At 34.8% G+C, this 22,368-nt stretch overlaps 1 protein-coding gene across 4 annotated transcripts in view; it reads right to left on the bottom strand.

The window, feature by feature from the left end:
• TRIP11 (thyroid hormone receptor interactor 11) overlaps positions 1-22,368 on the bottom strand; it is a 66,550-nt gene that overhangs the window by 36,484 nt on the left and 7,698 nt on the right. For 3 of the 4 annotated variants that reach the window (XM_032482537.1, XM_006184193.3, XM_014558799.2), the window contains 9 exons: positions 20,955-21,065; positions 18,017-18,295; positions 13,490-13,558; positions 11,610-11,775; positions 9,822-10,187; positions 7,176-7,216; positions 6,509-6,595; positions 4,002-4,214; positions 370-3,390 (listed from right to left, as the gene is read on the bottom strand). In XM_032482537.1, coding sequence (XP_032338428.1) covers positions 370-3,390; positions 4,002-4,214; positions 6,509-6,595; positions 7,176-7,216; positions 9,822-10,187; positions 11,610-11,775; positions 13,490-13,558; positions 18,017-18,295; positions 20,955-21,065 — 4,353 coding nt within the window. The remainder of the gene's footprint in view (positions 1-369; positions 3,391-4,001; positions 4,215-6,508; positions 6,596-7,175; positions 7,217-9,821; positions 10,188-11,609; positions 11,776-13,489; positions 13,559-18,016; positions 18,296-20,954; positions 21,066-22,368) is intronic. The other variant, XM_014558798.2, reaches the window with a different exon arrangement.

The following is a 22,368-nucleotide window of genomic DNA, read 5'->3' on the forward strand; positions in this document are numbered from 1 at the left end:
GCACAAGTACTTACTGTATCACAAAGTAAAACATATTTCTTACTTCAGATGGTTGTCAAAGAGGAAGCATTATTTCACAGAGCTCCCCTTTACATTTAAGAATCTCTAACATGTTAACCATTACTAGTAGCTACTGAAGTAGGCCTAAAACTAATCTAGCACTAAAAACATTTGGAAATATCTAGTAATTTGAGAAAGAAACTTCCAGATGCCTCTCAGGAAAATTTATTTAGAATGAATCATAAAGCCTCAAAATATTTCTAGGTAAATAAATTCATTATTTCCCTTCAAAAATAACATCAATAAAGCAGCACACTAAGATATCTCCTCTCCCCCCAACCTCCCTCTGCAACACTGCCCAGAACATACCTGCTCTTTTTCTTTCAGTAGTTGCTCACAAGCAAGAGCCTTCTCCTTCAACGAATGGCACTCAAACTCTTTTTCTCGCAGCATCATAGACAACTTCATATTAGTCTCCTGCAATGCTTGATACTCTGTTTCCTTTTCCCTGGAAGTTTCCACTATTTTTTCATTTTCCTCTTTCAGTTTACAAATGTCCATTTCTAAAATTAGTGTTCTCTCCTTTAGGTTTGTTACTGCCTGCCTCAAAAGTTCATTTTCACTCACCTTGTTTGTGATATTTTCATTTAAAGAAAGTAACTGATCACTTTTGGCTTTGATTAAGAGGTCTTTTTCCTTTAGTGACTTTTGTAAAACATCTTGTCTCTCCTTCAGTTGCTTAATTTCTGAATCGGTTTGTTCATGTTCTTGCCTTTCTAGCTCTGAGTTCGCAGCAATCGAATCAGACAATCTGTGATTATTTTCCTGGAGAGTTCTAATTGTCGCATCTTTTTCCTGCAGTGATTTTCTTAGCTCTTCTATTTCTTGTTTAGAAGACTCACTCGATACATCAGACTTACCAGCTCTAGGAGGCTCTGCTGACTGGGAAGTAAGCGACGATCCAGAGGAGAGCTGAGGTGAAATAATATCGAGTTTTCCTAGAAGAAGGTCTTTGGTATTGCAAAGCTGCCCTATGCTGTGCTGAACTTGAGCTAGTTCTTGACCAAAATTTTTGAGTTTGGTTTCATTCTGCTCGTAGCTTTGGATCAGGCCAGTATAGTCCACTTGTAATTTAGAGTTATTATCACTGTCGACCAAAACTTGTGCCTGAAGTTGGTGCAGCTCTTCCTGGAGCTGAGCTGACTCGTGCTGCATGTTCTGCACCGTCGTCATCACCTGCTGCTTCCACTCTTCCATCTTCTTTACCTGCTGTTTCAACTTATCGCGTTCCTGCAGAAGCTCCTCAAACTGATTACTGTTAACGCTTCCAACCTCATTACCGGTGTTGGATGTTTGCAAGACTGCCAATAAGGTCTGACATTTCTGACTTAATGCATCTATTTCAATGTCTTTTTCTCGAATAATACGTGACAAATTCTGAACTGTTTCTCTAAACATATCTTGGCCACTACTTTCGAATCTAGTGGACAATGTTTTATTTTCGTCTTGCAGCTTATTGAGAGCTGCTTCTTTGGCAGCAACTATATCCATCATCTTGTGATACTCTGTTTTCAGATGGCTGTTTTCCCTAGTCTTCTCACTCAACACGGCTAACACTTGCTCCCGTTCCATAGCATAGGCCTGCAGCTGCTGCTGAAGGTAAACAACATCCTGGGGGTAGGAAGCTGAAGAGATTCTCGCGTGAAGAGCCTGAATCTCCACATCTTTCTGCTGGATAATCTGAGTTAGTTTACCCACCTCATCTTTGGACAGCTGGTCAATCTGTTTTGTTAAAGATATATTCTTTTCATTTAGAAGTTTAATCTCCAATTCTCGTTCTTTTATTCCTTTTACTAATCTTTCCGTTTCAGCTTTTGATAAATCGTGCTTTTCACTCCCATTTTCTATATTAAGGCCCTGAACTTTTGTTTCTTGAAAAATAACGGAATTCTCTGTTTGAACATCTTGTCTTTCTTCACGCAACTGAGTTTTGATTTGTTCGATTGTTTTTTGCAAAGTCTTAATTTCCTCATCTTTCTCTAAGAAGAGCTGGGTGTGTGTGACACTCATCTGTTCATGCTGGTATTTAATCTCATCCATTTCCTTCTTCTGCTCCTGTAAAGACTGAAGCAGCTGTATTTTACTCTGGTTTTGATCTTCAATTATCTTTTGATGATGTTTTATTTCCTCTTCAAGACTATCCTTTATAACATTCAGCTGAGACACCTCAGACTCCAGCTCTGTAATACTATCAATAGGTTTGGGCTCAGCCATAGGTGCTGCGCGACTCTGCTGTTCCCTGAGTCGTTCCAGCTCTTCTTTCAGATGATTGTTTTCTTCTTTCATCGATCCAAGGTTTCTGTCTTTTTCCTCTATGGTTTGCCTCAAAATTTCATTTTTCTTTAAGACCTGAGTCAATTTATCTAACTCATCCTGAAGCTCTGAGCCCCTCTCTTTAAGTTTTTTAATACAAATTTCTTTCTCACTTACAAATTGGGTCAATTGCTTCTGCTCTTCTAAACTAGATGACAAAACTTTCTTAGTTTCTTTGTGATCAGTATCCATCTGCTCAATATTCTTTCTGAGTTCTGCTATTTCGAAGTCTTTCTCTTGATTGAGTTTAATTAAACGCTCATGTTCCAGCTGTAAAGCAGAGGTGCTCAAATTACTTGCCTCTGACAGTTCTTTGATGGTTTGCTCAAACTTGCTTGCTTCTTCCAAAAGCCTCTTTTCAGCCCAGCACAATTCTGCTTCTAACTGTCGTTTCTCCAGTTTTAGAGCCTTCACAATAGCATCTTTATCCAGAGAAGCCTGACTGTTACCAGCAGTAGATTCTTCCAACTGATGTCTTACATCTTCACAAGCTAAATTCAACTTTCCGTTTTCTGTTTTGAGCTCAAAAACAGCTTTCTTTAAATTTTCATTGAGCTGTTCCACTTCTGAAAGGTTTTGCTTTAAGTTTCTGATTTCAGCTTCCCTTTCTTTAAGTAAGTCATCTTTAAAATTACTGTTAGAGTCTTGATGAAGAAACTGAGTTAACTCTTCCCTGACTCTAGAAAGCTCCTCCTCCTTTTGCTTAATATGTTCCTGGAGTTCAAAGTTCTCCTTCTGGATGTTTAAATTCTGTGTGTGTGATTTATTTAGCTGATCTACTAAATCGCCTACTTTATCTTCAAGCTTCTGCTTGGTTAAATGTAAATCATTTAGAACCAGCTCACTTTGAATTAATTTTTCTTTCTGCATGTCTAACTCTTTAGTCATGTTCATTTTATCATCTTCCAGTTGATGAACTCTCTTTTTTTCATCATTTAAATCTTTTTTCAGCTTACTAATGGCATTATCTCCCTCACTTTGTTGTCTTGATAGTTGATCTTTGATCAAAATCATGTGCTGGAAGAAAAATTAATTTGCATGGTCACTTTAACACATTCTCTCATTTTAGTACCTAAAGAAAATTTTATAAAATGCCACACATAACAGAATAATAATCCTCAGACATTTCTAATCCTTCATAAAACTTCTTTAAAATGTCCCACAAAATTATTTACTAATTATCATACAGCAAATCTATTTTATCATGTTAGAGATTAGAACTTAGAAGCAAAGAAAGTAAAAGATATGTGTTGTTTATTTTCAATTCTTAAACATGGGACCAGGGAGACAACAAAGTGTAGCCCATAGGCCAAATCATGCCTGCCACCTGTTTTTGTAAATAGTTTTACTGGAACAGAGCCATGTTTACGTGTCTATACAGGACAACAGCAGAGCTGAGTAGCTGCAACTGAGACTACATGGCCTGCACAGCCAAAAATACTTACTATCTAACACTTTATAAAAAAAGTTTGCCCACCTCTATGACTAAAGCATTAACTAAAATATTAATTAGATCACAAAAATTAAATGATAGTTTTGATTATTAATCCAGTGTTCAGTCTACTGAGTAACACATGCTGCCATACTGTCTTTAATGTATTTTAAAATATAATTTAATATATTGTTACCTTTGTAGCCTCTTGGTTCTGTTTATCCAATTCTTCTAACTCTGCTATTAGCACTTCCTTTTCAGTAATGCTCTGATTTAGTTCTTGTTCCTTTGCTTCCAAATTAAGTCTTAAATTATGTAATTCTGAATCCAAGTCTATGTCTCTCATAGCCTTACTTTTAATTACTTCATACTCATCATTCAATTTTGAAAGTGATACTTGGAGTTCTTCCTTAAATGATAAAAGGGAAAAAAACAACACGTACTGTCAACTGGAAGAAGAAACACCAAAAGATTAAAAATATACATATATAAAACTTGGGAATCTATTTTTGGAAGGTCCATGTTGGAAACATTATTGAATAATACCTCAGCAATAATACATAAAATTCAAAAAGCCACAGCCTTCATTCAGCTACAATTTTTTTGCAGGTTCAAGAAAAACATTTCTATAACCCTAGACAAGACGCAACAACTATAAGTTCATTTTCTAGCTCCAACTTCTTTATAAAAAAACTTTCCCATTTGAGAGCCTTTCCAACCCCACTCCCACTGCTGCCCTCCACCTCCTTCCCTTCCACAAAACACACTTCTCAAAACACCCCAAGTCTCCCAGCTGTCTTCACTTCCACTCCCTAACTCATCACTAACAGCCACAGACAAAAAGGCAAAAATCAACACTCAATGACTCTAAAGTTTGTCCTCTCTAACTAGAAAATAAAAGGCTTCTTTTCCCTCATAAAAATAATTTCCCTTATTAATGGCTTCTGTCAGAACATGAAACCTTTTCTTGACCCAAGAAAGAACGCTCCTTTCCTTCCTTTACCTTGTAACCTGAGTGCAGACTAGGTTCCGCTCTCTCAAACCTAACGTTCCTAAAGATATAGCTACAGGTGATTTTTAAAGACATTTTATGTTCTGTTGTATTTGTATTTAATGCTCTTCCTCCAAAATCCCAGAAGTGGGACAGTTCTCTATGCTTCATTCAACATTATGGAATCTACTTTAAAGTAAGAGCCTCAAATTTCTACAAACAGTCTAATATATACCTTACAAAGAGACCAGTAAAACTACATCAGATCATCTGCCTTACAGCCCTCATTCTTCCAATTCAAAAGCTGATTCTGAACTACAACTGAAATATAGAAACAGCATTCTCTTATGCCTTTCTAGAGTTATCTGTTCAATTAAGAGAACCACAAAATTTTTTGTCATGCGGCTCTTAAGAACAGATGTGATGTGTCTGCTATGGGTCTACTCACTGCTTAAGAACAGATCCAGCAAGAGTGGCAATGGACTACCTCATGTCAAAAGAAAGGAGAAACAGCTCTCAGGAAGAGCTACAGAATCCAAAAATATCATGAGAAAGTTACAGGCCCTATCAGATATGTGCAGAGATTTGCAAACTACAAAATACACCTAGGCCAGGTAGAGAAAGGAATAACCAAATAAGCAGAATGCAAAGGAAGCAGAGAAGAACAGCAAATACATAGAACACAGTAATAAAAAAATGACTAGAAGACATTACCGGCATTTTGGGAACAGAAAGAGTAGGGGCAAGGAACCTACATGCAGAGGACCGTGTACGCTACTAAGAATTCCCTCACCTAAATGCTAATAATGCCCCTTTGAGAAACACTGCTTACATACTAATGTGGAAGGATGTCAAAAGTATGTTAAGGTATGTACAAACAGTATATATAGTATGCTAATATTTGCAGTTAAAAAAGCTATTTTTACATATGATTATATATGCATAAATACAGCCTAGAAGGATATACAAGCAACTGGTAAGAAAGAATGCCTGTGGGGAACAGGCCAACCAACGGAAGTGTGAAGGATACTCCATTTATAATGTCTGAAGGTTTTTAGGATGTATTACTGAATACATACATCAGTAAATATGTGTTACTTTTTAAAAAATTACATTTTAAATTGAGTTGAGACACTAGCCTGTAATAATAATAAATAATACCAGCCTATAACTGCTCTGAATTTAAGCTTCTGCCTTAGCCAAGGACTTACTCCCACCCCAAGTGGTACAAACAAAAAAATTCTCTCCCCATTCCCAACACTGCATTATGAAATCTGATTCTATTCTTGCTACCAATATACACATATCTACCACGAGAATGCTCCTCTTTACCCCTCGCCACTAAGAAATTCCCATCCAGCTCACTAGACACGTTCTGGGGCACGTAAGCAGCACACAGTTTCTGTAAGACACCACTTCAGGCTCCAGACCCACCTGCTGCTGTCAGGACTTCATCTGAAATCAAATCAGAGCCTTTACCCATCTTTTCTGCTTTTATCTGGAAGCGTACTGGCTTATCTCTAAACATACACACTGGTCAGCCTCTCATACTCTGAACCTTGCTCAAGTACTTCAACCTGGCCTGACCAGCAGCCAAGAGATCAGCTTTATCCTCAGGGCTCCCAACAACTAAATACTCCATCTTTTGATATAAACTGGCCCTTTGATGTGATCTGTAATTTTAATTCTGCCCCCATTTTTACTGCACCCACCTTTTCTTGATTCAATAATGAATTCTCTTTTTCTAAAACCTGGACATGCATTTTAAGTTTCATATTGTCTTCACCAAGACCGGTATCCTATAAAATGTTAAAACAGTGTGTTCTTAAATAATAAGAAATTTCAAGTTTACAAAAAAGCAGGCAAGCTATACAATTGTGCATTTCTACTCAGCATTTCTTTAATGATATATAAAAATTATAAGCATACAACATTGGGCCATCTAAAGCCAGTCATTTTACAGACATTCTTATAGAGGATTACTTTATTATATATGAAAAAATATATAAACACATTTACAAAATAACTTGTAATCATTAAAAAAGGAAATAACTCCTTGAATTCCTTAAGGGAATTGAAAATGCATTCCTCAGTTTGGTAGCGAATATGCTTCCACTGTCTCTATAAACATAACAGTTGTCAAATTAATCTTGAAAGAGATATATTTCCATTTTTCAATTATGCAACTTTTTAAATTATGTCAATTTATGACACAAAAAGTTTGTTATTAATCAGCAAACCATAAAATCACTAAGATGAATGTTCCTAGGATAAGTTCACATGAATTTATAAAAACACAAAATAAGTAATTATAAATAATCAAAATACTTTTCTTTGGTTTACCCGAGACAAAAGCATTCTCTCTTAAAATGAGTTTACCTGGTTTAAATTACTCAGTCTCTTTATTTCATTTTCAGCATCTGTAAAAACAACAATGAATCTGACATTAAAATTCTTTAAAATAACTTATCTCCAGAAATGAAATCCAATTAAAATAAAATGTTATTTACAATTAGCAAGCCCTAACAGTGAAATGTATTTTTGCTATTTTGTATTTCTATTTTGACTATACTAAAGAAATCAGTCAGTAACTATGTTAAAATCCAATTCTATGGGATGGTATAAGAAAGCATTTAATTGTATTCTGGATGAGTCGTAAATCATTGCCTTGCTAAAAACATCAACAACAACTACATTTCAAAATGAGTTGATTAGTCTGCATAGCAGGAAACAGTATGAGGACTAAGATGGAGGGGGAAAACAATGTATATTTATACCACAATAACAAAATAATATCTCAAGTATCTAAAGTGAATTTGACTATTAATAAAAAGACCATTCAATCTGGTATTACAGATAGATCCATAAACAGAAGTGGTTCTAGAAGAGCACAAAGACAAAATACCATGAGTTCAACAGAAGTAATTCATTCAGTGTTCATACAGGAAATATTGAGCATTTACTATGAGGTTAGTTGCTACATAAGATGGAAAAATTTAGTCCATGCTTGTCTCAAGGAGCTTACAATTCAGAGGGGAAGATAAACACATGGTTTTAGTACAGCGTGATACAGGGAGTACATGTGCTACTGGAACAAAAAGGGCAAACACCTAACCCAGACTTGAGGGAGAGGAGGGGCAATAGGGGTCAGCTGGGCCAGGGAAATCACAGCACTAGGTACCTCCTGATGGATGCAACACTGGTACTGAATCTTAATATACTAAGAGTTGGTGAAACACTCCATACAGAAAAAGCAACAGATGCAAAGGCCACACAGCTTAGAGACAACAGTGCTGGCTTAAGGACCTATACCAAAAGTTCAATATGGTAAAGCTCAGAGGTTAGGAGAATGGAAAGAGTTGAAACTGAAGAGGTAGACAGAGACCAGATCATGAAAGACATCCAATGTCCAACTAAGATGTTTAGACTGAATCCTAAAGTTCACAGGGAGCCACAAAGTACTAAAATCAGGAGAGTGACCTGATTTACATTTCTGAAAAATCATTGTAGCTGCAGAAAGAAAACATACCGCCTGAACAAGGAATCATGGAGACCAGAGAACAACAGGTAACACTTTCATAATGCTTACTATGGGCTAGACAGACACTGTTCTAAAGAGAACTTTGCAGCTAGTAACTCATACAATCCTACCACTACAACCACGAATGAGATAGTATTATCCCAACCATGGAAATGAAAAAAACCAACACATAGAGATGTTAATTAACCTGCCCAAGGTCAGTTAGTGATGGAGCTGGATTCCAACCCAGTCATGTTCTTAACCCTTAAGCTATTCTGCTCTATTAAGAGACTACTGCAGTTACACAGGCAAAAAGATACTATGATTGGCTGAAGTTATTCAGTGACCATGGAAATGGGGGAAAAAAGGAAGGACTATGGCAGTAGGCTTGTTTTTAAAGCAAATAAACTCATAGGGATCACCCAATATATTAAGTAAATAAATGTATTTTCAAAAGAGTAGAGCCTCTTTGAAGGCAAATGAGAAAGGAGTCCAGAACCTCACCACACAGCCATCCCTTTGCCTTCATGGCAGCTCCCAAGAGTGAGGCACCTGAGAAACCCTAGAGCTCCTCTGGGATACAATCCTGAAATATTACTGACCCAGAGAGAAGTCAAGGAAAGAGAACCTACAGGACTTGCAAGGTAACAACTTCAAGTTTTCTGAAGACTGGCAAATATTACCAATCACCAAGGTAGGGAAAGGAAGAGGGGGAAAAGGACAGGGTCACTCTACTTTGAACTTAACTTTAATTTGAATGTATACAGAGTTTGCCATCCAGGCTAGGAGCTCCTGATAAACAACTAAGTAAGGAAGAATACAGAAGGGGAGGCAGGACGGGGTCGCAAGTATACAAGGGCTAGGAACCTCCAGAGCAGGAATGAATGAGTTCATAAAGTGAGAGTTCCTACCGTGAGAAGAGGACTGAGGGAAAAGTAAGATGCATCTTTCCAGTGGAGAGCTCTGACTACATTTTCCTGGTGTAAATGAACACTGGTGTTTGGCCTATTTCATTCAGCAGTTACTTTTTACAACCTGAAACACTGTATGGTAACTAAATATAACCATGGTAAGTGATGGAAGACCTATGGCTTTACCATTCTAGATACGGATAATTTTGAAAGGTAATACAGAATTTTGAAGACGGTAGGCTGCATTCTCTAACTGCAGATCTGGGCCTTATGAGTTATAGGAATTATGTGATAATCTCCTCCCGACAAATGTCTACATAAACACTTCTCAGAAATCTAGTTAGCCTCCGAAGTCAATGAGTTCCACATAAATACTTAAAAGGATGAGGAAGGGAGGTTGAGAGAGACCTAGCCAACACTTAACCCTTTTTAGTAGAAACTTCCTATTTGTCATCTATTAATTATGGCACTGAATCCAAAGAACACAATTCTATTCAAATTCCATAAAGTGTTCAATTATTCAAGTGTCTGTTTCTAAAAACAACTAGCATGAAATGAAACACCAATTAGAAATAAGTTTCAAACATTTTATACCAGACAGCGCTTGCTGCAGTCTGAACACTTCTTCTTGTCCTGATGTGCTCTGTGGAAAACCTCTTTCCCTTCCTCTCACAGCATCACTCTGCTTCACAGCATAAGGCTGCAATTCACTACATTCCAGTTTCAACCTTTCACATTCTCCAAGTATTTGTTTGTTTTCCATACTTAGTCTTTCTTGTTCCTTCGTCAAAACATCTCTGTCATTTTCTGCAGAAGATAATTTTTCATTTATGTCTTTTACTTTATCTTCAAGTTCTGAGATTTTTTTTGTAGACTCTACTTTTTCAGTTTGTAGAACTTGAATAGTCTGTTGCATCTCATGGATTTTAGAGTGATCAGTTACTGCAATCCCAGAGCCACCTAGTACATAAAGATAAAATAAAGGACACATCAAATGTTGAGTAAAGAAACAAACAGCCTGCTACTACAACTAAAAGATTTAATAGGCTTCAGAACTTGGAAGGCTTAAAAAGAAAAATTACAACAACAGTGAGGTAATAGTTTTCCTATTAGAATGGCCAAAATTCGAATACCAACACCACCAAATGCTGCTAAGGATGGAGAGCAACAAGAACTCTCATTCACTGCAGGTAGAACTGCAAAATGTTACAGACATTTGAGAAGAGTTTACTGATTTCTTACAAAACTAAGAAATATGACACTCTTATCATGTGATCATAATCCCTTCAGCAATCATACTCCCTGGTATTTAACCAGGAGTTGAAAACTTATATCCACACAAAAACCTGAAAAAGATGTTTATAGCAGCTTTATTCATATTTGCCAAAACTTGGAAACAACCAAATGCCCTTCAGAATATGAATGGATAAAAAAAAACTGTGGCACACCCAAACAATGGAAAATTATTCAGCGCTAAAAAGAAATGAGCTATCAAGCCATAAAAAAATGCAGGAAATGTACACCTGAAATTTACATAATACTGTACATCAACCATACCTCAGTAAAAAATAAATTTAAAAAAATGTAGGAAACTTAAATGCACATTACTAAGTGAAAGTAGTCCATCAGAAAAGGCTATATACTATATGGCTCCAACTATACGACAATTTTGGAAAAGACAAAACAATGAAGACAATAAAAAAGATCACTGGTTATGAGGGTGGGATGGGGGAAAGAACAGGCAGAGCACAGAGGATTTTTAGGGCAATGAAAATACACTGTATGATATTATAACAATATTATACATTTGTCCAAATCCATAGTTATGAATAAAGCTGCTGTAAACATCAAATGTAAACCCTAAGATAAATATGGACTTTGGGTGATTATGATGTGTCTGTGTAGGTTTATCCTTATTAAAAAAATGTACTATTCTGATGAGTGACGTAGATAGTGGGGGAGGTTATGCATGTAGGGGGATGGGGTATAAGGGAGATCTTTGTACCTCTCGATTTTGTTATAAATTTAAATCTGCTCTAAAAAAATTAAGTCTTTTTAAAAAAGTTAAATTACTATAATAAAGCACTTTCAAAAGTTAAGAAAACATATTTGAGTCAAATACTAAAAAGTCTACATATCTGAATTTGAAAGAAAGTCAAAACACACCAAACAACGTAAAGAAATCTGTATTGTAACTATTTACCACAAAGGCAAAAGAACTTTTCCATTTTTGCAGAATCTTGACATCAGTGGTGTCATTGCAAACTTCTGGCAGATGAGCAGACCTAGTCATCTACTCATTCTTTAGAACTTACTCCAAGTTTGTATCAGCTAGGCTTGTCATTTAAACTAATGAAACGTTAAACTAATGAAATTAATAACCTTGCTGCAACAGATTTTCCAGTTCTTCAATTCGTTCCTCATAGTCACTTAGTTCTTCTCGATGCCGACGAGCTATTTCTGTCAATTTCTGTTGATGTGCATTCTGCAATACTGACATTTCATGTTGATGGTCATCAATTTCCTGACTTCGGTTCTGTTTAAGCTCCTTAAAAAATAAAAACAAAGTTAACCACATTTATAATAAATACCTAAACTCGTTGTCATCTGAAAGTCCATATTATTAAAAATAATTCTCTGAACATGGTTAAGGCCCCAAATTTGGACAATTCTAAAAGACTCCACCTTTTCTTTTCTTGGGCCTTAAAAACAATTTTTCTACTTTTAATGAGGGAACACTGGCAAGAAATAACTGAAATAAAAAGCAAGCAAAAATACCTTTTTTTTCACTAGTATCTGTGACCATGAACTCCTGCTGATGACATATTCCTCCAATATCAGTGTCAACCTTCTGGCCAACCTGTTCCCGTTGTCCTATTATGTCCATCTTCTTGTTCAGCCTTTCCTTCTCCCAGTCTATTTTTTTTTTTTAAGTATAGTCGATTTACAATGTTATATTAATTTCTGGCATACAGCACAGTCATTCAGTTGTACAAATATTTCTTTTCATATTCTTTTTCATTATAGGCTATTACAAGGTATTGAAAGAGTTCCCTGTGCTATACAGTAGGACTTTGCTGTTTATCTATTTTATATATGGTAGTTAGTATCTGCAAATCTCAAACTCCCAATTTATGCCCCTCCACTGCAGTCTTGATGGGATCGCCAAACTGTCAACCAAAGTGCCTTGCTACCCAAGTTGAGACCATTACCTCTTTCCTAGGAACCTGGACCTTAAGCTGAGTCTCTCAAAGAGGGAAAACTGGTTGAAGCATTCTAACAGTCACACCCTCAAGAGTCTCTTCACTGTGTCCCACTAACTAGATCTCTGATGCTGGTCCAACTCCTACCCTCCTCAGGCCAAAATGCTCAATTCTTCCTTCATTCCTGTGGATAGACTACCTTGGCTCCTTCCAATAAATTCTCTTATGCTTTACTTAGCCAAAGACGGTTTTTGTTGCTTGTAGCCAAGAATGCTAATCTATAATTTAGTTTCTATTTCCTGAGAAGGCAAATGAAGCTATTTTTTAGTCCTATGCACTTACATATGTGCCAGTACTTGACAAGGAACTTTATATTTAAACCTCAAAACAACCCTACAGGGGAGCTATTATGATGATATCTACTTTACTGATGATATAACAGAAACTTGTAAAGGTTAAGTAACTTGCCCAAAGCAGCAGAGCTGATAAATAATACAGCCAGGATTCAAAACCAGGTCTGACCGAGGAACCCATCCACACTAGAATTATAATAATAAAACCAAAATCTAAAAACAATCTGTACGTGACAATAATCTACATACTAAAAACAATCGACTGTCATAAGTATGTGTAACTAAGTCTTTTCTTGAAGGAAATAACTGACACAAACTAGCAAAATTCTATCATAAAGGAAAAATAATTATTTACAATACTACTAACATTGTGTTCTATCCAGTATCTTTTAACCCTAACCCTTGAAATTTTGGCAACCCTGGAATTTTAATAAAGAGTGTTTTACAAGATACAATAGAAAACAGAGACTTATGAAACATAAACTAACAAATAAGCATTCAAAACCAGATGATTTTGGAAAGAGAGATATTCTTATAAACTTGTCATAAAGAATAGAGAGGATATAAAAGAGCAAAACAAAACAAATAATATATTCTATAAAATACTTTTATAAAAGCCTTTTATTAATTCAGACTTATACTTTTAATTAGCAAATTTTAGATATATAACACCCATAGTTATACATCTATAACAAATCCACCTTACCTTAATGATATTTTGTAGTTTGCAGATTTCACTTTGCTCAGGGTTATCTGATCCTTGTGCTTTAGAAGTCTAGATCAGAAAAACAGAATTAGAAAATAATCATGCTGATTTTCTTATAAAAGATAATTAAAATATAATTTTCAAAAAATGGGGTGCATTTGTACAAGGAATACAGCCAATATTTTATAACTCTAAACAGTGTAATTTACAAAAATATTGTATCATTATGTTGTACACCTGAAACTAATATATACTTCAATAAAAAATGTATTTTAAAAATGTAAATAAGAAAAAAATGGGAGGTATTTCTCAAATTCTTATTGAAGAATGCCAAGCACCTTTTAAAGAATCTACTATTCTTTAAATACTGAGTAACACACATTAAGTGTCTCTTAAGAGTTTGTTAACTAATTGGGGAAGACAATACTTCTATAAAATAAGAAGGAAAACACCACAGAATATTTTTCTTGGCTTAACAAAATGTAAATTTGATGATAATCAAGCAGTTTCCTATAAGATAATTTCCAAAATGTAAAGTTACCCAATACTAATGCTAATATTAATATTACTAGTATTAATATATTGGCTTTTGGATTATTTTCTTCTCATTCAAAGCTGTATGTTGATCATCTATTAACATTTAGTATAGCGTCTTAAGGAACCAAAAGCCGCTCTGTGGATAAAAGAAGGAACACATTCAACAACACATAAAAAAGATTGTACACTATGATAAAGTTGGATTCATACCAGGGATACAAGGATGGCTCAACATATGCAAATCAATGCAATATACCACATCAACAAAAGAAATGACAAAAATCACATGATCAACTAAACAAATGCAGAAAAAGCATTTGATAAAATTCAACACCCATTTATAAGAACTCTCACAAGCGTGTACAGAGGGAACATATTTCTATATAATAAAAGCTCTTATGACAAACCCACAGCCAACATAATACTCAATGGTGAAAAGATCAAAGCCTTCCTGCTAAAATCTGGAACAAAGATGCCCACTCTTACCACTTCTATTCAACACAGTATTGGAAATCCTAGCCATAGCAATCAGATAAGAAAAAGAAATAAGTCCAAATTAGAAGAGTAGAGGTAAAATTGTCACTATATGCGGATGGCATGATGCTATATATAGAAAACCCCAAAGGCTCCACACAAAAACTATTAGAGCTGATAAAAGAATTTGGCAAGATAGCAGAATACAAGATTAACATACAGAAATCAGTTGCATTTCTCTACACTAACAATGAAATACTAGAAAAGTAAAAAAAAAATCCCTTTTAAAATCACACACTCACACAAAAAAGCAAAAAACCCACAACAACCTAAGAATAAACCTGACAAAGGAGTGAAAGATTTTTATGCAGAGAACTACAAAACACTGATTAAGGAAATTAGAGATGACCTAAAGAAATGAAACAATATCCCATGCTCTTGGTTTAGAATTAACAATGTTAAGATGACCATGCTACCCAAAGCAATCTACAGATTTAATGTGATCCCTATCAAATTACCCAAGACATTTTTCACAGAACTAGAACAAATAATCCTAAAATTTATGTGGAATCACAAGAGACCCAGAATCATCAAAGCAATCCTGAGGAAAAAGAACAAAGCTGGAGGAATAACCCTCCCAGATTTCAAACAATACTACAAATCAAAACAGTGTGGTACTGGCACAAAAACAGACATATGGATCAATGGAACAAAATAAAGAGCCCAGAAATAAACCCACAGACTTATGGTCAATCTTTGACAAAGGAGGCAAGAAAATACAATGGAGAAAAGACAGTCTCTTCAGCAAGTGGTGTTGGGAAAGCTGGACAGCCACATGTAAATCAATGAAGTTAGAACATTCCCTCATACAAAATAAACTCAAAATGGCTTAAAGACTTAAACATAAGACAAGACAGAATAAACCTCCTAGAGGAAAACATAGGCAAAACATTCTCTGACATAAATCTTAGCAATGTTCTCCTAGGACAGTCCACCCAAGCAATAGAAATAAAAGCAAAATTAAATAAATGGGGCATAATTAAACTTATAAGCTTTTGCACAGTATATGAAACTATAAACAAAACAAAAAGACAACCAACAGAATGGGAAAAAAATATTTGCAAACAATGCAACTGACAAGGGCTTAATCTCCAGAATATACAAACAGCTCATACAACTTAATAATGACAACAAAAAGCCCTATCAAAAAATGGGCAGAAGACCTAAACAAGCAACTCTCTGATGAAGACATACAAATGGCCAACAGGCACATGAAAACATGCTCAATATCACTAGTTATCAGAGAAATGCAAATCAAAACTATAATGAGGTATCACCTCACACCAGTCAGAATGGCCATCATTAAAAAGTCCACAAACAATTAATGCTGGAGAAGGTGTGGAGAAAAAGCAAATCCTCCTACACTGTTGGTGGGAATGTAGTTTGGTGCAGCCATTATGGAAAACAGCATGGAGATTCCTCAAAAAGCTAACAATAAATTTACTACATAATCCAGCAATCCCAGTCATAGGTATATATCTGGAGGGAACTCCAATTTGAAAAGATACATGCACCCCAATGTTCACAGTAGCACTATTTACAATGGCCAAGACATGGAAACAACCTAAATGTCCATCAACAGATGACTGGATGAAGAAGTTGTAGTATGTATATACATACACACACACACACACACACACAATGGAATACTACTCAGCCATAAAAAAGAAATTAATGCCATTTGCAGCAACATGGATGGACCTAGAGATAGTCATTCTAAGTGAAGTAAGTCAGAAAGAGAAAGAAAAATACCATATGATGTTACTTGTATCTGGAATCTTTAAAAAAGACACAAATGAACTTATTTACAAAACAGAAACAGATTCACAGACAAAGAAAACAAACTTATGGTTATGGGGGGAGGGGTTATATTGAGAGATTGAGATTTGCAGATACTAGCTATATAAAATAGATAAATAACAAGTTTATACTGTATAGCACAGGGAACTAGATTTAACATCTTACAGTAACATATAATGAGAGAGAATATGAAAATGAATGTATGTATGTATATGTATGACCAAAACTTTATGCTGTACACCAGAAATTGACACAACATCGTAAACTGACTGTACTTCAATTTTTAAAAAGTTAAAAAAAAATAGCAATAAAAAAAGACCACAGTATATTGGAAAGAACACAAGATCTGGAGTCGAAAGATGTATATTTGAAGCATAATTTAATCACTGTGACAGTGGGTGTATTAAACTTTTACTTTGCTTATCTGCAAAACAGAGGTACTAAACACCCCAAAGTTATTAAAGATAATATATTGGGTCAGTATATATGGAAACACCTTGTAAAGTATGACACAAGTCCCTTGAAAGGTCCCAATTATGCCTTTTTCACCATTATATCCCAGTACAGGCCTGTTAGTAGGCATTCAAGATATGCTGAAGTAAATATATCAAAAATCTACCTTTTCCACATGAAATCTTACTTAAGCAATGTTTCTTAAAATGTGTTCCTCAGATCATCAGAAACACCTGGGTATTTATTTGTTTGAATGCATTTTCCAACACCCTAAAATCAGCTACAAAATATTAATCTCTAATCTCTGAATGTAGGACAGGGGACCTACAGTATTATCACGCTCCTAGGTTATTCTCATACATACAAAGTTTAAGAACTACTAACTTTTTAAGGATAAGATGGACAAACAGATCATCTTTAAGGTTTATTGTGGGTATTGGGAATGTCTAGCAACTTGGGAAACAAGATCATTTTAATTCGGTGGATTTCTTGTTTACACAACTAAATTACACTCACAAAAGATGTAAATAATCTCTTCACTTACACATTTTCTTTTTCTCCACACTGATGAAATAAAATTCACTTGCACAATGTTCCAGTTTATTTCAGGACCTCACATGTACTGGCAACCTCAGTATAACATAAAATCTAACATATAAGACAAAAAGGGGATTTCTGGAAGAAAGTTTACAGCCCAAAATAGGAAGGACTTAATTTTCAATGCATGAAAAACAACACAAAATAGTTTGTTTTATAATACTAGTTATCAGACTTTTCATTTTACATATAACTAATGCAAACAAGAACCTCAGACAACATCTAAGCAAACAGTTTCAAATCTGGTGCCTTGGATTCCCCAGAGAAGCCTCGGGGACTCCAGTGGAAAAGGTGCTGGTTCAACCACAGCAACTTCATTTTTGTCTCCTTTAAGCCCTGGGCTTGTAACTCTTAATTTTATTTTAAAACATGGTTCTCTTGCTTTAAATTTTTTTTGAAAATTTCTCCCAAATATTTTGGAAGGGAAAAGTGAGGCTGAGAGGGAAAGATGATCTAACCAAAATCACTTGGAAAGTCACTGGCAGAATTAGAACACAAGTTTTTGATTTCCTAGTCCAGGGTTCTTTCTGATACAAAAGTTCTACACATAGCACTAGTATTTTCACTCACTCATAGTTCTCAAAAACTCATGAAAATTTTACCTACCTGAGCAATATGCCTCCAATGGCCAACTTCAGACTCCAGTCTTGAAACTTCATTTGATAATCTGTTTATTTCTCTTTGTGATGAAATTACATCACCAAAGTCCATGTCATCATCATGAAGAGCTGAAGCATGATGACTTAAACCATAACCGAAAGACGACGACGCAGTCGTTGCTGGTACACCACCAACCCCTGAAGTCCCGGATGGAGCTGCTGACTGCAGCTTCAGCAACTGATCCTGCAGCGCAATCTGTCTTGCTTTAAGATGGCTGATTTCTACCTATATTTGTAGTCCATATTTTAGAGAAGGTACTTTAAAATAACCATACTTTTTATAGATTCATAATGTTAAAAGTTCTAATAATTTAAGATTACCCAACAATGGTACTCTATCAACTGAATCCAAGCCATCTATAGCATCTCAACGTAACATCTTTATTTCAAAAGCAAACATTATCACCATAATTAAAGCACAATGTTTTAATTAGTATGAGGATCAGAATTTCACTCATATGTTAACCAAAGCAATGAAATTCTCAGTTAAGAATCAGTTTACCATCTTCTACATATCAGACAGTATGGGCAATTTCTTAGGGTTCTGTGTGTGGCTATCAAGGCTCAAGAAACAAGAAAACAAAAGTTGCATCAGTCTATGCTGGAGAGTTTCTTGGAACATCTGTTGGAAGAGTCTTATGTAACTGATTATGGCTGGATTTAGGCTTAAAATGCACCGTGAATCAGGAATAACTTTGCACTGGTCTGTACAACACAGCTGGAAGAAAGCTTTGATTTATTAATCCAATCTTCACAGTAAACCTGTGATTATTAGCTCATTAGTCTTAGAAGGAAATTATGCATTGAAAAAGGCCTTGGCAAATAGAGGCCAGTGAAAATCTGACTCTATTCAGGGAGACAACAGTATAAATACGTGGAACCCCAAGCAGAATTTTGACTGAAGGCTGGCAATATGAAGTCAACACCCAAAAGAAGTTATGAACACAGGACTTACTACAACCATTTTAAAATCCATTTCAGATTACTCAAAATATAAAAGTGAGTTATCTAGAGAAAACTGAAATAAGCATTCTATAAAATACTCAAACTAGTCCAGCAGATAACTGCCACAACTGAGGAAAATGTGATACTGAGGAAACAGCCAACAAGTAATGGTATTTCTACCAGAATAATGTCAAGCAATTAGACAAAAAAAAACCAAATACAATTATGTCAACTCTCATAATAAACAGGTTTTTTTTCACATCAGAGCCCCTTCTCTAATGGAAATTTATAGCAATGTACAAATTTCATTTTCCCATAATTTGATATGAGGCAAATTATATCTTTGGGACATATGAACACCACAATGAGGGCAGCAAACAGATTCAGAAAATAGCAGATCTAAAGTATATACATATATTATTTCATTCTAGTAAAAAGTACTGAAATGAACAATTTTTTTCAAATGTAGCTATAATACAAAGAAAGTTGTCATTATACCAGACATTTATATCAAGTCGTAGAGTTAAAAAGTGCAATTTCTGATAACAAAGAGGTATTCCTAAACTTGAATTCTTAATTTGCTCCCTAATGTCAATAGTTAAGTAGAAAACAAAGTGCCAAAATTTTCCATAGCAGTTTTTTCAACTAGGATGTAAGCATCAGAATCAGCTTTTGGGATTTTTGAAAAACACCAGTACCAGGGCTCCTTCCCAGTACACTAAATCAGAATCTTCTGGAGAACCTAACAATGTGTATTTTTTATGATTCAGCTTTAAACCCCTGGGTGGGAGCTGCTACTCTACTGGAGTATCTGTTAAGTCAGTGCTGCTCAACATATGGTCTGTGGACAAATGCCATGAATGTTTGCTACTAGTCCATGATACATAAGTGCAGAAACTGAAACAGTATTGCTTAAAGACTTTGAAAGCAATGTGACAGAGTAACTTTGTATATGTCAAACCTTTTTAAAAAGAGGGGCGGTGGTCTTTAAACTTTAATTTGAACTTGTAACTCTACTTTTTTATATTCGTTTTATTTTTTTATTGTATTTATGGAATCAACTCCAAACAGATTGGAAATTTAAGTTCTTTAAATGTTTATATTTATCTTTAATGTGGTTTACTTTTATTTTTCACCTTAGTACATTACTAAAAGAACTAGAAATCAAGGCATCTAAATTTTAAAAACCCAAATATAAAGTTATGGTAGAAATGAGCATTTAATTCAACAAACTGAATACCCAAATGATCTGGATAATTAAACAAGAAATGGCTCAATTCAACAGGAGCATTTAATGAATTTCACTTATGTACTAAACACTAAAGAGAATTCAACAGAATGAAACGTAGGGACATAACCTATATTTTAAGGATTCACAGTAGCACTGATTAAATTATATATTACCATCATTGCTAAGGAAAGATAACTTATTTCCAAAATAACCATTTCTATCAAACTAAAGGGGAAAAACATTACAGAACAGCATAAATCAACTATAAAATAAATACTTAATATTGTTTTTCCAGGGAATACCAATAAGCATTAATAAGCATATATTAACACTTGTAGTTTAAAATTTTTTTAAAAAGAAATGTTATTAGCGAGCACACTGATTTAAAAGTTTTAGATAAATAGAGGAGAAATTGGTTTCATAAGATCAAAAAATTATAAACAACAGATGGCTGAAGATATTTTATACAAAGACTTTTCTTCTTTTGGAGCTTAAACTCTAGAAAGGTTAGTTTATGTAACATAAACTTAAAAGCTTAGAGTTCTTGTTAAATTAGTAACAGCACACTGAGTTAGGAATTATTAACTTCAAGACCCTTTCAATATTTTTATGGATCTAAATAGAGCTTGATTTATATTATAACTCTAAGAAACTTTCCTAAATACATTACCATGAAATAAACGTGAAGTAGCTGTAATATAGCCTTTACCTCTTTCTGTTGCAGTTGAGTTCGGTAACTCATAGACTGCTGCTTTATTTGAAGCTCTGATGCTTCGTGCTTCTCTTCCAGATCAGTACAAACTTTCTTGAGTCTCTCATTCTAGAAGCAAAGAAAAAAGTGTTTTCAACAAAAAGATAAAAACATGTTAGTAACAGTATGTGCATGGCATTATGAAAAACAATCACACAAAAAAAGATGTAATATAGCAGGTCTCAGAATTTTGGTCTTCAAAACACACTTTCAATTAAAGTCACAAGAGCAATTAGCATGTTTATAGAGATTGTGCATAATTCTGAACCAAGGTTAAAAAAACCTCACTCAGTTTGATTTTCTGCTAAGAAAAAGTCACTGATCAGTATTCCCTCCATCTTTGTACCCCCAGTGTCCACTGCCTACTGTGCTCTATACAGGAAGCAATCAATGTCTGGTAAATGAATGACCTAGATTACATGTTTGAAAATTTCTGTTTTCTATCTAAACATAAAAGTTTTTTAAAGAAATCTTTTTTAAAAGACTTATGGCTGAGGGGGAGGGTATAGCTCATTGATAGCATGCATGCTTAGCATGCACAAGGTCCTGGGTTCAATCCCTAGTGCATCTATGAAGAATAATAAATTAATAAACCTAATTTCCCCCAAAAAAGACTTATGGCTGAAGTATAGGTAGGAGGCCAAAGCCTCGCATTACTTGTCTGACTGAACCCCAGGCTCCTGAGTGAGGCAACTCTGAAAAATTCATTTTGAAAACCACTACTGGAACTCAGTTTACAAAATTACAATTAGAAGCACACAAAATATTCTAAGTATAATTCAATGAATTTAGCCATTACAGTCTTTTGTTTTAAGATGTTGGAAAATGACAAAAAATGACTTAAATTTTATGTACCTAAATATTAAATTATCTTAACCTAGTATCATTCTTTGACATTTGAATGAATAAGGATATAATGGAGCAATAGAAATGGACACTAAAACTTCCTGCAAAAAGGAATTTACAAGTTCTTACAGATAATAATTAACTAAGAATTCTACTAATGTATCTGCAAACACAGTTTAACAATGATTTAAAAGGATAAGGAGACTGATGGTGGGAAAGAAAGCTCCCACTAGAAGGTGAAGACTTTTTTTACTTTGGGGATGTCATCTGGTTTCTTCTTAGAGTCTAGGAGGAACTTCTTACATCAACAGATGCGAAAAGTATGATCCAGGGAGATTATATGAATTCTCAGAGAAAATCAATGGTGTAAAATAAAGTTAAAGGAAAAATTACACCATACACAAATCTTAGTTTGGGAGTTTACATCCAGAAATCTAATAGTCCTTGGTTATCTTGGAGAAATATTAATAAGAAACAGGATCAATGGTAACACAACTAATTATCCTCTAATCTACTGGCTGTTTTT

Source organism: Camelus ferus, chromosome 6 (assembly GCF_009834535.1).
Source record: "Camelus ferus isolate YT-003-E chromosome 6, BCGSAC_Cfer_1.0, whole genome shotgun sequence".
Lineage (NCBI taxonomy): Eukaryota > Metazoa > Chordata > Mammalia > Artiodactyla > Camelidae > Camelus > Camelus ferus.